The sequence below is a fragment of the Vulpes vulpes genome, chromosome 5 (genome assembly GCF_048418805.1).
Source record: "Vulpes vulpes isolate BD-2025 chromosome 5, VulVul3, whole genome shotgun sequence".
NCBI classification, from domain to species: Eukaryota; Metazoa; Chordata; class Mammalia; order Carnivora; family Canidae; genus Vulpes; species Vulpes vulpes.
In genome coordinates this window covers 104,712,645-104,730,443 of record NC_132784.1, presented here as the reverse complement: position 1 = coordinate 104,730,443, position 17,799 = coordinate 104,712,645, and the positions used below count along the sequence as shown (strand labels likewise).

The window sequence follows — 17,799 nt, the reverse complement described above, 5'->3', positions numbered from 1 at the left end:
GGTTTGGTGCCTGCCTTTGGCCCAGGGCGCGATCCTGGAGTCCCGGGATCAAGTCCCACATCAGGCTCCCGGCATGGAGCATGCTTCTCCCTCCTCCTGTGTCTCTGCCCCCTCCCCCCTCTATCATAAATAAATAAATAAATAAATCTTAAAAAAAAAAAGACTATGATATTAACTAGAAAAGTTTTGAGGTTCATTTTGCCCATGATGACACAGCTAAGAAATAAAGCAACAAAACAAAACAAAACAAAACAAAACAAAACAAAATGAACAGTGTTTCCAGAGTGTTTTTTAGAACTCCTACCTAAGAATCACCCGGCCTTCTCATCAAGGGTTCAGGTTTCTGGGTCCCACCTGAACACTACTGAATCATAATCTGGATGGAGGGTAGGAGACAAAGGTTTGGGAATCTGCATTTATAATAAGCACTACTGGGGATATAGGGGTCTCTTTTGCATGGTAAAATGTGAGAACCTTTGATATAGGCATTTGTGACTTATTGCTTCAAAAAGGCCTTTTATCAAGATGAAAGCAGAGAGGGAGACAAACCATGAGAGACTCTTAACTTTAGGAAACAAATTGAGGGTTGCTGGAGGGGAGGGGGTTGGAGGCAGATGGCATAACTGGGTGATGGGCATTCAGGAGGGCACTGGGTGTTCTATGCAACCAATGATTGCAGAACTCTACCTCTGAAACTAATAACACTCTCTATGTTAATTAATTGAACTTAAATAAAATATTTTTTAAAAGGCCTTTCACACAATCTCACTTGACCTTGATTCAATCAGGTGGATCAGGGAAAAATCAGCCCTTCCTAAGGTTTACTTGTTCTCTGTAAGTAGGGGTTTTGTGTCGTGTGAAAGTGTCCATAAGGAAGAGATAAAGGCTTTCTCGCTGCAGTGATATTGTAAACATAATTAACTGCCATTACAAATGCTCCAGTAAACTCTGTGTCAGATTAGTCCCCGCCTCAATCCCTCCAAACCTTTCTCTCAGGACTGCAGAGCTCCAACAGTGGGTACTATCATTTCATCCCAACACACACACTACAATGAGTTTCTACTTTACTTAGAGAATTCTCAGCAAATGTTACTGAAAAAGGGGAAACTGCTGATCCCAAAAACATAATGCCTCGGGGTCAGCTTGCCTCAAGACCCTCTTTCTAGAATCTGGATAGTAGTGTCAAAGAATTAATGAAATTAGACATGACTCTCTACACATAGTTTCATTGATGATGGTGATATTTTGTGACAGTGGAATTCTTCTGAAATATATCTCTCTCCAAGATAAACTAGCACCAGCCACCTCATTCTAAGGGGTAGAAAAGCACAAGGTTAGTGGGTGAAACAGCAGCAATTCAGGATTTAGTTCATAGATCTGACCAGTAACTTCCATTAACACACCTTCCATTAACAACCTAAGGCTTTATACTATGAAGAGGTACAAGTGAATGACTAAACTATTATTCAACTCAGCAGGAGTTTTGAACAAGGTGAGATGCTTCAGAACCTGAGGAGCCGGCCAAATTTCAGCTTCAGTTCTGCTAGGCTACTTCCCGTTTAAAGCCAGGAACCCCAGCCCACTCCCACCTCTGTTCCATTCTCATTAACATCCAGAGCCTCAGATGCCAAGGTATGAGCTCAGATGTGAAAACATCTCCCCTCAGAAAGCCCAGACAGACCTCGAAGGGGACAGTTCCTTTATCAAGTAACCTATCTTGTGAAAAACAAAAAAAAATCCTCCATCTGTGATTTTTTTTTCCTTCTCCTAAAGTGGAATCTGAATAAGTCATCTACTCTTTGAGGTGCTTTGTCAGCCAGCAATTTACTTGTAAGAGTTTATGATAAAGCAAGTAGCAACAACTTCAATGGTATTGTCATTAAGATGTCAAAGCAGAAGTGAAAATGAGATTAAGCCAATGGATAGGAAAATAAATGACCGAAGAAGAGCCAAACCCCCAAATGGAAGGAATGACAAAGTCACTGCTGTGTCTGGTATGGAAAGAATAATCTCTGATGAATTTAGTCTAAAAAAGTATTGAATTATCAACACTGAAATGAATCCAAAACTCAAAAAACAAGTGATATTTTCCCATTTATGTGTTGCCAACCATCAATATTTCTGTGCTCTTAAAAGACACTAAAAAAAAAATGTGCAATGTTGTCTTTTAGATAATGCTTCCATATAGATTTCCAAAGGCCTCTGAACCTGTGGTCATTTCAGTGTCTGTCCCAAAACCCAACTTTGCATTCCTGTCCACAAGATGAAGTAACAAATAAGAATTCTTACAACAACTTCAAGTTATGAATGGGCAGTTATTTGTGAACTAGCTTGTCAAGACAGATGTGGTATTTGTCAGTGTGGTGTGGGTTAGATAGGGAAAGCCAAATGAACAGAGCCAAGGTCTCAGTCACAACATTTTTCTCTTCCTTTCAGGAGACTGGAAAGATGCTACAAAATTTCCTGAAATAAACAACATTTCCAAAAAAATCCAAAAAAAAAAAAAAAAAAAGGCAAAAAAGCAGTCATATTCTCAAATAGCTGCTCTGAGGCTCTTCTTTCAGAAACCCAGTGTCTTCACTTCAGGAATAGCCTGCTTCCCAATCACCAACATACGGGCAGCAAGGAGAGCCTGAAGGAAGAGTGGCACTCTTGCTGTGAAACGTGGGGAACATGCCAGCAGCAGGGCAGACAGCTGCCTGGGGAGCTCGGAAATGCACTGGAACTATTTTCAGGTTTGAGCTTCACCACCTCCAGAAAGCATTTTCCATTAGCCTTGAGTTCCTCAAATCCTTGTGGTTAAAGGAGTTATCGAAGCCCTACATTTCCGACTTGTCAGGCAGTAACATATCCAAGGGCTCATATGAGAGAATGAAGGGATGGTCCTGGTCCACAAATAATAGCTTTCTCAGCACCAGGAGGCTTTCCCTCCTTCCAACAGATGCTAAATCCAGTCAACTCAACTCCTCTTGGACAGCAACGTTTTCTTACACTGATGAAATGGCCCCAGAAAGGCTGGATGCTACCTCACACAGAGAACGCCTTGCACCGTTAACAACCACCCAGGGCCTAGTGTGGCCTCTCCTCTCTGCTATCACCTCCCACGTTTTCATTTCCTCCTCAAACCCTTTGTGGTGACACTTGACCACGCTCTCCTCTTCCTGTCATCCATCTTCCTCTTTGAGACTTCTACTCCCTAATGTCATTGTGTTGCGAAGGCCTTTTTTAAAATCAATCACCTGACAGCTAAGAAATCCTTGTGGCCGGTGCTTGGTTATGGAGGTGAAATGAGGTCCACCACAGTCTAACTTTGGCTGCCTGACCTGGCTCAGCTTTGACTCCAAATGGCTTGGCTTCCTTCTCCACAGTCTCTCACTGGGGGAGGTGGGGGCTGGGGCGGGGGGGGGGGGGAGACCGAAAACCTGTGAGAAAGGGCTGAGCCAGGCCCAGAAGCACATTACTCAGCAGCATCCTCTATACGTTATCCTTTTAGGAACAACATCCCCGCCTTCCTTTGCTGGATTTTAAGCCTTATAACTGAAGAAGATAAAGAGGTGAATGCTGTGGGAGTCATATGTATGTTCAGAGAAATCAGTTAAAATAAGTTAGACATTTTTTTTCCCTAAAAATGCATATACTCCTTGGAACAACTGGTAACATCTTGAGATGTCAAAAAATATCAAACCTGAAATGAATGCACTGAGCATGCACAGCGAGATGCTCTGGCCAGGAGGAATACATTACGTAGACCTCCTGCTTTTAATTCAGGGGGTAGATATTACCAGTCAGTGGCTCTTAAAGTTTACTAGATAGAAAAGTTTTCTGAGGGCAGATATCCTGCCTCCACATAATTTTATGTTTTATATGCTTCTAGCCTTCACTCTGCACTATGTCCACATGGGCTTCTTTCATTCCATGAACAATTATGTGACTTTACACATTTCCCATGTTTTACTATCACCGAAGTATAGATCTTCTCTCCTAACTAAAACAAGAGCAGTTTTTAACAATTGCTGTAGTCTGGAGCAAGACATCTTGCCTTTGGTGCCATCTCTTCCCCTTCAGTCTCTAAGACCCTTTTGGTCCCATTCCTTTTTATTTATACTCCTTTTATTTACTGGGTCTATATGGCTCCAAAGCCTGTGCTCATTGCACCACTACCAGCCTACCTTCCCAAATAAATGAATTCTCCGAAAGAGACAAGATGAAGCCATCATCAATCAAAACTTTAGTGAAGAAATGGTTGTAGTTAACGACCAACACTGGGGACCTGATAAATCATAATTTTTGTATCACCCAAATATAGTGAGACAAGTTGAATGTGCTAAAGGTAGGGTAAAAAGACCTAGGGTTGTATCCAAGGCTTTGGAGGTATATTGCCTTTTGTAGGGAAAGAATTCAGAGCCTAAGAACGTAATTCCTGGTAGGAGAGGGGAGATGCCACTCTTGCATGGCTGCAGTCCATCATTTTGTAAGAGGGCAAGGAAAGTCATGCTCTCTGTTCCCTGGTCTCTATTTTAGGGCCTCGATTAACTAAGAGCCTTACTTTCAACAAGCCATCTCTGATAGAAATAGCTATGTCCAAGTCCTCAGATGTCATAGGGAAAATACTAGTATGGACTCTACAGGGCTGCATGTGAGGATCAGTGAGGACATGCACATAAAATACTCGAGACTATGCTTGACACAGTCAGCACCCAGTGAAGGTTAGCTGCCATCATTATTCTCACCATGATTTTCTTCGTGATCTGTAAAACTAGAAATAGGAAATATATAGGTATGAGAAACCCAGTATTGTTGTAACCACAATGATATGATGCATCAAGCACTATAAGAGTCAGCTCCTTTTCTGAGGCAATTTACAAACCAGTGAAGATAAGAGCTGGAACACAGCTAGATTTTACCGATAGCCAAAGAGAAGAGGCTGCTTTAGAGATGAGTATCAGTCTTGTGGGAATGTGGAGGATGAATTGATTCACGTGACTGGGAAAATCAAAGGTTTTGGCATCTGACAAAACCTGAAACGATGTTTAGAGGTGGTAAAAGATAGATCTCCAGGTGGAAGAAACAGCATAGACCAAGGCCTGGAGGCACGAAGGTAAATGACCCATTTGGGCAAAGGCAAAAGGTGATGTAGCTGGAGTTTAGGTTAGCAAGGGTGGGATTTAGCAAGAGGTGGGGCTGACAAAGGAGTGGCCAGACCCTGAAAGGTCTTGGATATTGTCTAAAGAAATCCGAAATCTTATCTAAGAAGTCTAAATTCCCAAGGCCTTCTTATATGAGCATAGCTAGTACTAGACATGGTAGGTGACCAGCCCCTCCAGTCTCTGTTCCCAGTCTCATTGTGGCAAAGGTCACCTGAAGACCAATACAAGTGGGCAAGGGAAGTAGATCCACTGAGCAGAACTTAAAAGAAAAGAATGAAGTGCCATGATATTCCAGGCTAGTGCGAGTGTTTCCCAGAGCATCACTTTCCATCACATTTTACTATCTCTAAAATACCTCCTCTGAATGTGTCTTACAACTCATGGCACCTTATAATTAACTGTAAGCAGTACATGAAATAATGGCACCTCTTAAAATCAGTGATGTTTGAGGTTCAATTAATAATAGCTGCCAGGAAGGCCTACTAAGTGCCACATGCAGAGCTAGGTGCGTCTTTAAGCATGTCATCCTGAATCCTCTACAACCCTGGGAAACAGGTATCTTCCTCATCTCTGTAAGTGAAGCAAATGAAGCAAGTGAAGCCTGGTTAAGTGAAGTCAACTGTCCTGCATGTAGATATTCCAGAACATTGGAGAAGAAGGCAACTCCCAGGCAGTGGAGAAGAGATCAGGGGGGAGTCTGATGCAGAGCCAAGGCCACCAAGCTGACCCAGGAAGCAAGGTGGTGGTCACCGTGCATGGCAGTTCCAAACCCACTTCCCGATACCAGAGGTTGGAAAAGAAACAAAACAAACGACCAGCCAACCTCTCTCGGGCAGTCGCAGCGAATTTCTCCTAAACAAATGACGGAGGCCAAGCTTTCAGTCTAAACAAACCCATCAAAGAATCCTTAGCCTGTTATTAAATTTAAAATACCTGGAGAACACTGAATTCCTGGGTTCAGAACTATCTTTGTTTAAAGAATATTAAAAAAAAAAAAAAAAAAGTACACCATATGGTTTCAAAATGACAATGGAAACATTTGTTGATCTGGGCCAGAGGCACATTGCATCAAGCTGTTCCGAATCTGCAAAGTGGAATACACCCTGCAGCAGAGAGGGCGGCCTGCGGAGAGCGAGCACATCTGGCAAATCCAGATCCTCTCTCCAGGATCCGTCAGGACCGGAAATGCTACATCAAGACAGCTGAAAAGGCTGTTTGCAGAGCTCCTCCTTGCAGCCTCTTGGCCCTAAGGCTGCTCACCTTACGCCAGGGATGGGAAGAGGGTGGGGATGGGGGGGTGGGAGGGGACAGAGTCAGGCCCAGGCCCACCCGGGGGTCGCCCAGGGCTGGGCTCCTCCACTCTGTTTCCCTAACCTTCTAAAAATGCAGCCTAAAGTGTGTTGTAATCTCTGGGCGAAGGCCTAGGAGTCAGTGACCTCCTCGGTGCTAACCCAGATTTGATGTGGGATCAACAGTGAGTCATTAGCTGTTTTTTTTTTTTTTCGCATCTCTGTTTCCTCTAGGAAAAATGATCTGTCATTCTTTCATATCTTTATATGAAAGATGCTGCGACTAGGTTACATCAGCATCTTCTCACCAGGGAAAAGTCGGAATTTAGAAAGTGCAGCTCCGCGAGTAGACCCCAGGGGTCGCTGTGGAGACACAGAGGGCTCCAGGTCCCTGGGCCAGGTCCCTGGGGTGCCCACCTGCCCCTCAGGCCTCGCGAAGGTCAGTCTCCAGGGCACCGAGACTCTGCAAGACGGGCTTGCAGCGAGCGGGGCTGGCTTGGCACCAAAGACTGCCCAACCCCTCCAGTTACAAACACTATCCTCCTCCTAGTCTTTGAGAAGTAAGAGAAGGAAAGGAGAGGAAATCCTAAAAGAAGAATGTGACCTAAGTTTACTGGAACCACAGTTAGGACACTGGAGTTAGGACAAGAGATGATACAATAAAAATTCAGGAACTGAAGTCTGGTCTGCTGTGTATTCATAACTCAATCACCGTGCAAGCCAAGGGGCCAAATCCGATTGTCTTTGATCCTTTCTCTCTCACATGTCCTCACAGAGTATCTTTAAAAAAAAAATAAAAATAAAATCCCTGGATATAAAGCAAAAATACTACTACGTTCCAGCAATTACTAATATTTTCCTTCATTGGGCAACCGGCCAATAGTCCGGCAATCTGTATACAGAAGGACATGTCCACGAACAGAATCTTAAGTTGAATTCTCCAAAACCATAGTGCTATCCGTATTCATTCTACATTCCACGATTTTACTTGGAAAATGACAGGGGAAATAGAAAAGGAGACTGTTTGCTATTAAATGCTTAACATTCGTGTGAAACACTTACACAGGGAACCTCGTTGTGATGTCTCAGGCTGTATATTTTGGTTTATCTAATTCAATATGATAGAATAAACCAACACAATTATTTACTTTCTTCGGTTGTCTCGACTGGAGATTCCAATCCTCATTACCATGTACTGTTTAGTTTCCTTGCAAGGAAAATCCGAGACAATTCCTCACTTTTTTTTTTTCCTCTGTTCTGACTAACATCACAAGTGCTGTGGACTGAAGTTACCGATGGGTGGGGCAACATCATAATTTAGGCTAAATGAATGGGAAGTTTTGAGGTTTCCAATTTAGGTGTTTTAAGATCATAATAAAAAAGTATACACCCCGCAAAATGGTCCAATTCATACTCCCATCTAATGAAGGTAACTTTCTGATTATCTTTCTATTCATTTTAATCTTCTGATCATACAGATATTTTTATTTTTAGGGTATTGCTTTTAAGATGGTACTCTGAGCAAAATTCAGTAACCCAACATAAATAGCAGGGTGACCAGGGCTTCTCAACATGCACCTTATCGACATCTGGGGCTGGACAACTCTTTGATGTGCATGGTGGTGGTGGTGGTGGGTGGAAGGAACCCATCCTGTACATTCTAGGATGGTTAGCAACAATTCGTGGCCTCTACCCACTAAATGCCAGTAACACCCCCTTCCCTACCACCCTAGTCACGACAGCCAAAACCCTCTCCAAATATTGCCACAGGTTTCCTGGGAGGTGGGGGTGGGGGTGCAAAATCACCACCTGTTAGAACCCTGACACTGCCTGGTTTCTTTCAGCGAAAAAAGTGAGAAGAAAGATAGAAAATGAAACTTTTCTGTCTCTTTCTTTCTTTCTTTCTTTCTTTCTTTCTTTCTTTCTCTTTCTTTTTTTCTTTTGATTGTCCAAGCCTCTACAGATTTTAACTGTCCATCATTTGGATTCTTACTCTAGTCAATGGAATCCCTCTCAAGATTTCTAAAGCTTTGTGCAGTGTCTTTCAAATAGATGTGCCTTGAACTTCAGATGGCCTGTGAAAAGGACTAGAGCGTCCACTAATGCCCACTGGGTAAACCATCGGTAAACCTTAGCATAACTCCACTTTGAGCCTTAAACTAACAGCATGTGAAAAGATCAATACGAATAAATTCAAAACTAATCAGACCCCTTCTTTAAATGTTGACACAGTATTATTTATATCCCATAAATACCTTCTTGACTAAAATCCATCCTAGGAGATTGGCACCTGGCCAGTTCTATTCATATTTACTGTATTTATACAGTATACTAGGCCAAGGATAATATTTTAAACAAAATATGCCTGAGGGCATATACAATATCTCTTATATTTTTACTTTTAAATCTCCACATTACTAAAAATATGTAGTCTGAACTGTATAAAATGTCCCACAAAGGGCTATCAGCGATCTGTAATGATATATAGCTCATTGAGTATAATTAGAGCATATTTGTAATATTTGAGCTGAAGTCACTCCCCGAACGCTAATAAGTTGGTGGTAAAAAATGAACCAGTGATCTTTCCCATGCCTTCATCTCTGGGGCTTATGACCCTTGCCGGATTCACTGCAAGAAATGACAGGCACACTCCCTCCCTACAGCCACTTCAGCGACGAGTTAAAAGTTGGGCGGAAAAGTCCTAAAGAGGGAAAGCTGGTCTATAAGCCAATGCTGTACTTTCAATTTGCTCTTTAAAAATATGGTGGAGTGATTTCTTCTTTTCTTCCTTTTTTTTGGAAGGGCTCACTATATTCCAGTATAACTAGAAAGTGCTGGAAAATCAGTTAACCTACTTTCTATAAAATTATCCACAGGTCTTGCACAGGAGTATCCAATCTGCCCTTAGTATGCTTTTCTGCCCCTAAACTTCCATAGAAGCCAGTATTCTTTGTATGAAAACTGATAGTATACTTTTTTTTTTTTTTTTTTAATACTGCACTTAGCAGAGCTTTTAATCTATTTGGTGGCTGGAGGTGGGAAGGAGAAGAGAAGCCACAGCCTGATCTTAGATGACACCCTGTGCAATCCCAACAAACTGACTTTTTCCAGTTTGGGGATGATCATTATCCCGGCTTGGATCACCTCGCCTCTTTGGACTGAGGTGTGCCCGAAAGAACAAAGAATCAAGGAAGCAACAACACCCCCTTGGGTAACTGGCTCTCTCCACACCTGTGTACTGATGAGGAAGAGATCAGACTTCCGGAGTGTTGTAAAAGTGCTGGCAACTCACTTCAACTTCCGCAGGTAAACACAGTTCAGATTCTATATAACCTAACTTGCCCGCCTGCCCAAATAGCAGTGGAACGGATACACGTGCTTGAGAAAGCAAAGTGACTCAACTCTCAGTTTGGTCTCAATTGTTCTGGACCAATTACAGTGAACTTGCCTTCCTAATATCTCCTTGGCTCCACCCCAGGTAGAAAGCTTTACTTCCCGAGGGGAATAACCGGGGCCCTGTGTGTCACCCCCGTTGTGGACTGTGCTTAATTACAATAATAAAACCATCCTGCTTGCCAGGACCTTCCGCATCTGCTCTGCTCTAGAACCAGAAGAGAAGGTGCAGGAAAAAAGAAAGGTGGCCAGGGAGACTGACTGGCGCTAGATCCAGGGGCTGACATTCGGAGACTGTCAAGTACAAGACATGGCAAGTCACAGAACCAGGGCTTGTCAAACTAAGAATAAATATTAAAAAGAAGAAGAGAAGAAGAAGAAAGAAGAAAGAAGAGAAGAAGAAGAAGAAGAAGAAGAAGAAGAAGAAGAAGAAGAAGAAGAAAGAAAGAAAGAAAGAAAGAAAGAAAGAAAGAAAGAAAGAAAGAAAGAAAGAAAGAAAAAAGGGGGGCACCCTGCAATTAGAACCTCTAGGATAAAACGACTAGGATGGCCATATTATCTATTTAGGCAAGACACAGAGACTTTGTGAAGGCAGCCAGCAAGTATATAGGGCATGGAAAGGGAGGGGGGTGGGGGAGAAATGGGCAACCAATGAAAAGTTTATGACTTGGGATTTGGAATACGCAAATGTTGAAGCTTTTTTTTTTCTCTCTCTCTCTCTTCTCTTCCTGGTATTTAACCCTCTCAGGTATCACTGGATGCTTCTTCTGTTTTGCTTTTCTTTCTTTCTTTCTTTCTTTTTTTTTTACTTAAGAACTTGGAAACCATTCCCAGCTAACTGTCCTCTTCCCTCCCCACTCCCCTACCGCCCCCGCCCACCCCCCCACCACTGCACGATAAATCACTCCCGCTGCTACTGTATGCCAGCTGGGTTTGAGGACACTGCCCTTAGAGAAGCCAGTTTAGAAAAAAAAAAAAAAAATCGGCTGTCTTCTACTGTGAGATTTAGGAATGCACCGAAATAACTGCAAGGAAGCCTAAGAAAGTGCGGGGAGCCCAGGGCTCGAGGGTGAGAAAGATAGACGGGAACCCCCTTAAGGAGAAGGATCCGCTCCACCAGGAGCTTAAGAAGACAGGTCTGAGCCAACCCTGAAAAAATAACGCGAAGGAAAGCCCTGGGGGACACCGTCAGAAACCAGGCTGTCCCCCCTCCTAGCGCGCCAGGTGAACTCCGGAGGGGACGTGGTGACGAGCCGCGCCTTCGGGGGCGCAGGCCCGGGGCTCCGAGGGGTGTCCGGAGGGGTCTCCCGGTCCGCCTGGGTCTGGGCGGTGCTGACACGGCTTAGGGGCGTTAGAGACAATAGGGAAGGCTGGGGGAACCCGCTGATAGGTCGGCCCGGAAAGGGGCGCCTTCCGGAGAGGCTAGCTCTGAGCCACTTTTTGCTTTAACCCTTCGCGCGCCAGTGCGCCGCCCGCAGCACGGGGAGCAAAAGCCCCCGGGCCGCCCCGGCTGCGCGCGGCCCCGGGGAGCGCCTCCCGGCGGGCGGGGCGCGGGGTGCGGAGTCCCGGAGAGGGCCTCGGGGGCCAGCAGGAGAGGGACAGAGCCTCACGCTCCCCGGGACCCGGGCGCGAGGAGAAAAGTCCAGGCGCGAGTCGCAGACTGCAAGCCTAACGTCCTCAGGACCCCGGCTGGCGGGATGGAGGTGGGGGGGGTGGGATGGAGATGGGGGGGTGGGTGGGATGGAGGTGGGGGGGTGGGATGGAGGTCGGGGGGTGGGGGGATGGAGATGGGGGTGGGGAGATAGAGGTCGAGGGGGTTGCCATGGAGGTGGGGGGGGTGGGATAGAGGTGGGGGGGTGGGATGGAGATGGGGGGTGGGATGGAGATGGGGGGTGGGATAGAGGTGGGGGGGTGGGATGGAGATGGGAGGTGGGATGGAGATGGAGGGGTGGGTGGGATGGGGGTCCGGGAGGGGGGATGGAGGTCCGGGGGTGGGGAGCGCGGGCCGGTCCCGGAGCGGGAGGGCGGCCCCGGGGGCCTCGGGCCGCGCTCGGCGGCGGGGGTGGAAGCGAGAAGCGGTACTTACTTTCCGAGGGGAAGAAGGGCGGCATGTCTATCTTGTAGACCTCCTTGGCGTAGTACTCCTCGTCGCTCCTCTCGCGCTCGCAGGCGGCCGCCCTCCGGCTCGCCTTCTCCTGCAGCAAGTCCCTGGTGCTGTTGTAGATGGAGATCACCTCCGGGGGGACCTCCTCGGGTTCGGGGTAGTCTTCCGGGGGGCTGGTGAGCTTCAGCTTGCTCAGGATCTGCCCGCGGATCGCCTCGATCCTCTTGCGCATGAACTGGTCCATATCGAGCGTGCTGCAGGTAGACAGGCTGAGCGCGGCCGTGACCAGATGCAGGATCAGAAAAGCGCTCAGCACACAGTAGTGCATCTTTTTTTTTTTCTTTTTAAAGGTGGAAAAAGTTTCCAAAAAAAAAAAAAAAGTAAAAAAAAAAAAAACTAGTAAAAAAAAAAAAAAAGAAACCAACAAGTCTCAAGTAGAGATCAGGTAAATTTTTGTTTTTTTGTTTTTTGTTGTTGTTTTGTTGTTGTTGTTTTTTTAATGCGAGACTTTTGCAAACAGTCGAGAGTCAACGTCCGAGAGAAAAAGGTATCTTGCTGGAATTCCTTTAAAAAGAAAATGCAGGTCGTTCCGAAAGTGGAAATATTAACACGCGATGGGGAGAGAGAACCCTAACTTCGGGGAGCAAGAAAAAGTTTTCTTGGAGCGACGAGATGGGGAGGGGGGGGCGAAAAAAGAGACGAGTGGCTATTAGGCAGGAATAAATTTTAAGAGGAGGAAACGGAGTTCAGTGTGTCAGTTTCGGGTGCGGAGTGGCGGATCTGAACTCGGCTCCTCCGGCCAAAAGGGAAGAGATGAAAAGGTCCCGGGGCTGGCAGCTGGCAGCTGGCGAGCGGGCGGGAGGGGCGCCGGGAGCGCGGCGCGGGGGGCCGCCGAGCCGGCCGGGCGGCAGCGCAGGTACTTAAGGAAGGAGCGGCTCGGCCCTGCCTTCCACTGCGGCGCTGGGAGCCGGGCAGCCGCGGCGCCGGAGCGGAGGGCGCACACGTGTGCGAGTGTGTGAGTGCGCGAGGGTGCGAGCGGGTGTGCGCGCCCGCGTGTGCGCGCGCTGGGGGCGAGCCCGGGACGCGGCGGGTCCTGCGCGGGCGGCGGCGGCGGCGGCGGCGGCGGTCCTGCTCCCGGGCTGCGCGGGGCCGACACCCCGGCGGGCGCTCGCGGCCGCGTGCAGCCTCCACCTCCCTCCCGCCGCGCTCCCGCTCCCGCTCCCGCTCCCGCTCCCGCTCCCGCTCCCGCTCCTCCTCCTGCGCTCGCTCCAGACGCCAACCCCGCCGCGGACCAGCGGCCGCCGCCGCCGCCTCCGGCCCGGGGACGCGCCGCCTGGGGAGGCTGTTACTCCTGAGGGGCTGCGCGGGGGCCCCTGCGCTCCCACCCGCTCCTGGTTTCTCTCCCGCTCGGACTTTCTCGCTGCGGGTAGGTGGGCGCTTGGCGCCCCGACGCAGCCCCTCTCGTCCCTCGTGCAGCCGGGCACCCCTCCTTGGCTCCCTAGACCGTTATACTAGGTCTCCATCCCTGCCCGGCCGCCGTCACTTGCGCTCCTGCTCCGCTCTTCCGTTTGCCCTTCTCTGCCGGGCTGCGCCCGCGCTCCTCTCTCCCTTCTCTCCCTCTCTCTCTCCCTCCCACTCTCTCCCTCCCTCTCTCTCTCTCTCTCTCTCTCTCTCTCTCTCTCTCCCCCTCTCTCGTCGGGAGCTCCTGGAGCTCCCCTCGGAGCGAACCTTCTGCTGCCAGCAGATAACATCACGATCCTGCCTGGGAGGAGAGATTTATAAGTTCTCTCTGAACCACGTGTTTGCCTTCAACAAAGTGACGTGCTAGGATTACAGTCAGAAGTCCTCTCGTTTACTTAGACCACGAGCTCTCCCTGAACCGTTGAGGGGGTGTGGAAATGAGGACGGCTGTGGGGAAGGGAGGGAGGAGGTGGAGTGTGCGCCCTGACAACAGTGATTTATGGTATTTACTTTATATAGTCATCTTGGACCCGTCTGGTGAAGGACAAGCTATCAAGCCTCCCGTTTTTAGTGTGGCTCACTCACAGCCTCCCAAACGGAATCACTTGCTCTAGATCGTCCTCCCTCCTGAACTGTACACACACATACACACTTACGTGAATGAGCATCGAACAGTTTACTAGGAAACCCCCCAACCCTGAGACCTGCTTCCAATCTAAGATTCACCTCCTACCTTGTTAGTGGAATCATTTTCTGAGATCCCGTAACACTGTGCCAGTACCTCCATCCTGAAGCTTACTTATTATGGTTTGTTGTTTACAGTCGAGTCCTCCGTTTGACTGTGAACTGCTGCAAACATGAAAACAGACCTCCGTCTTTAATTTATCTAGAGAATGAAGTACATTTACCAGTTTCACCGTTTCAGCGAAAGAGTGAATACCTTAACTTGCTGCCCGGGGCCCCTTCTTCATATGGCTTTCTCTTCTTCGCCTTCTTCCTCAGCTAGACATTAGCAACCAACTTCATTCTTTCCATAGCATACATCCAGGAAGCTGGAATTTTAAAGTGTTTGGTGTCTACTGTTGTACACCGCACAGTATTTGACATTTTCTATTTCAATCTCGTCTCCATTAGAGGAGTCCAAGAGTGATTCTTGCCACTGTTCACTTTTCCCTTTGTCTTTTACCTTTAGTTACTCAAAGTCAACATTTTCGTTTCGTCATGACTGTGGCCATACTGACTAGACAGATGATTTAAAGTGGAAACTCTGTTGAGTTTTCCCCCAAACTCAAAGCCTCTATATTATTCCCTAGTTTAGATGTGTCTTTTATTATAGGAAGAAACTTTAACTTTGGAAATTGACATGTGGATGAGGCCTATATCATTAGTAAAGAGTTGAATAAATAGTCCTAATAGTGGCTAACACATATTACACTATGTAAGATACACACACACACACACACACACTGTTTACAACAACCCTAGAAAGTAGGTATGGATTTTACAGTCAGGATGCATTGTCTGTGTCCTTACCCACCACAGACTTCTAAGGTGCCCTATGTAAACCGGTACCAGAACATGTCTGACAAACACAGACTCCACAGAGAAGTAAGTTTGGGAGATAATGGGTCCCTGCTGCTTCTTGCAGATTCACAATTCCCATTATCATGTTAAAAGCTCTGAAAATCTTGCAGAAAAAAAAACAAAACAAAAGCAACTTGTTCAGCCCTTTTAACCTAGCATATTCTAAACTCCCTTGAACATGGAATTCTTTACCTATTAGGACACATGGGAAAACTCTGAAATAAAGAGATTGTTCCAACCCACTTCCAAATACTTCTGAGAGTTATGTATAAATCAGCATTAGCAGTTTCCTCTCCTTGAGGCCGGTTTCAAATTGAAGTGGCTTGAAAAGAGATGGACAACCAGCTGCCGTTCTATTAGCCAAAGCAAAATATAATCAAGAAAAGCTACTGTGGGGCTAGTTTTCCTCCAGACTCAACAGTTGAAACTCATCCAGTTGCCATCCCTTTGCATTGTTTAAGAACTGCAATAATCAGTTCTACACAAAAGTAATATTTGTACATCTGAGGCAATTCTAGAATGTAGAGCAGGACGTGCAAACTAGAGCTAGTGACTGAAGATGTTGCCTGGGAGTATGGCTGGTCACCTCTGCCACTATACTCCACTGAGGACATAGGTCCAGCCTCCCTGGTATAGACACACACTCACCTGAAGTTAAGTGGATTCAGATTAGAATATGGAGAGATTAGCCAAAGTCCATCTATATCACTTCTAGGAAAACAATGTAAGCACTAAATTCTTCTGACAACCCTACCCAACATAAACATGCACACTTATGTCCCTAATATCAGTTGGTTGAGCACTTATTGCTAACTTAACAACCCCTTAAAACCCCTGGCCTATTCATAAGAGACGACTTCTAATTTCCAGGAAGGTAGGACAGGGGAGGGGGTGGTGAAATGTATAGGCAAGCATAGGAACTCGAGACTAGCAGGAACAGAGTCCCTCTCTACCTCTCAGGGAGAAACCCTTTGAAGATGTAAACAGATTAAGACGGTAAGACATGCCTCCTTGGGAACCACAAACGGATCCTTTCTTCTATTAAATAACTCTTGGAGCCTTTTCATTTCTATATTCAAGAAGTATTCACTGAATTTATTGAGATCTTATTAGTGGTAGGGACTTCAGTCTTCATGGTAAAAGGCTGTTGAACTCCTATAGATCGTCTTGATTTTTTCAGAAAGGTATTTAACCGGTATTAACCATCTTGATTACCTCAAGGAGGCAGGAGAGCATAGTGGTTAAAGGAGAGGCTTCAGAGTCAAGTTCTCTTGGGTTCAAATTTCTGTCACTTTCTGGTTTTGTGATTCTGGCCAAGTTACTCAGATGCTGTGTTAGTTTCTTCGTCTGTGAAAAGGGTATAAAATATAATACAAACAAGATTATTGAGGATTGAATTACACAAGTTACCCAAAACACTCCCAGCAAACATGGCACTTAGTATATGCTCATTAAATGTTACCCACCATTTTTTTTTTAAACTTTTATTTATTTATGATAGTCACACACAGAGAGAGAGAGAGGCAGAGACACAGGCAGAGGGAGAAGCAGGCTCCGGGAGCCCAATGTGGGATTCGATCCCGGGTCTCCAGGAACGCGCCCTGGGCCAAAGGCAGGCGCCAAACCGCTGCGCCACCCAGGTTCCCTTACCCACCATTTTTAATATCCTCTCACTCCATTTGTGTCTCCATTTGTGTCAGGGACTGTGTAATAAAACACATGTGGCCTCTACTCTTTCTCAGATATAACTAGAAAGAAAAAGTCAGGGAAGATCCTAGTAAGACTTTGCTTCATGGTTATGCCTGCTAGCAGTTTTGGTAAGTACATTCCCATTCAATTACTTTGAACAGTCTGGTATTTAGCTCCCATGGATTATACGAAGAAAGGACAGGAACATATACTTCTGGTGAACAGAACTCTAAATGACTGGAGCCCAGTTAAGTAGAAATTCAAGATTAAGCTCTCATTATTTAACACCCTAAAATGGACGTCCTTGTTGTGCAGATCAGAAAGGCAGAGAGAGGATGCAGCTGTTTCAGCCACTAGCCCTTCTCTGCTCATTAATGGGTCTATTCACTTAAGTTATGTGGAATTCCTACAAGATGCTAAACAAATGTATGATATCAAAACTACTCATCCATGTCCAGAGTTTTACTATGTGGATCCGAGGCAAGAGTTCATGATATAAGCGGTCCTTCCTGACTCTAAAGAAAGAATAACTTCATCTGCAACAACTTTGAAAGCTTCCCATAAGCTTGGTATCAAGCATGGATAACCAGGAGGTAGGGAAAAGAAATATTTAGAACTAGTGACACTCAATACCTGCAGAATAACCCTTTAATGTGAAAATACATCAAAGTCTTTTAGGTTTTTCTTAATTTTCTATTTGATACAATTCAAAAACACTGTTTGGTCTATAAAAAATTTTTGTCTCATGTTCTGTAATGCATTTCTGTAGTTAAACAAATTTCTGCTCTCAGAATGATGAAATGGAAAGGTTAGTGATCTCCCCATGAAAAAGAATCCAATTATTTTCTCCATTTTGTATCTATAGGTTAATCTAAGACAGAAGTGATAAGTATGGAACAAAGGACAGGGAGGAGAAAGCTTTTAAAGAGAATAGAGGTGGTAAGAGATAAAGGGATCAACTCAAGTGATAAGGAGGAGAGAAAAACAGCAGAGCAGAGATTAAACTCACACTTTAATGATACTCTGTGGGAACATTTGTTTTACCCTTTGGAATTATGATTAGCTGATGGATTACTGCTTGTGGCCTTTGGGCACTTACATCTCTACATAGAACTACTTTTCTGCTCTGAGA

At 45.8% G+C, this 17,799-nt stretch overlaps 2 protein-coding genes across 5 annotated transcripts in view; both read right to left on the bottom strand.

Moving 5' to 3' along the window:
- TGFB2 (transforming growth factor beta 2) overlaps positions 1-12,992 on the bottom strand; it is an 82,252-nt gene extending 69,260 nt beyond the window's left edge. Inside the window, exon 1 of one of the 4 annotated variants that reach the window (XM_025991311.2) lies at positions 11,916-12,992. In XM_025991311.2, coding sequence (XP_025847096.1) covers positions 11,916-12,261 — 346 coding nt within the window. In that variant the 5' untranslated portion in view covers positions 12,262-12,992. The remainder of the gene's footprint in view (positions 1-11,915) is intronic. The other 3 variants (XM_025991310.2, XM_072759549.1, XM_025991312.2) reach the window with 3 other exon arrangements.
- A 3,052-nt stretch (positions 12,993-16,044) lies between these two features.
- The window catches only part of RRP15 (ribosomal RNA processing 15 homolog), a 49,599-nt gene continuing 47,844 nt past the window's right edge, over positions 16,045-17,799 (bottom strand). The window contains exon 6 of the mRNA XM_025991314.2: positions 16,045-16,325. The gene's annotated coding sequence lies outside the window, so the exon portion shown is untranslated. The remainder of the gene's footprint in view (positions 16,326-17,799) is intronic.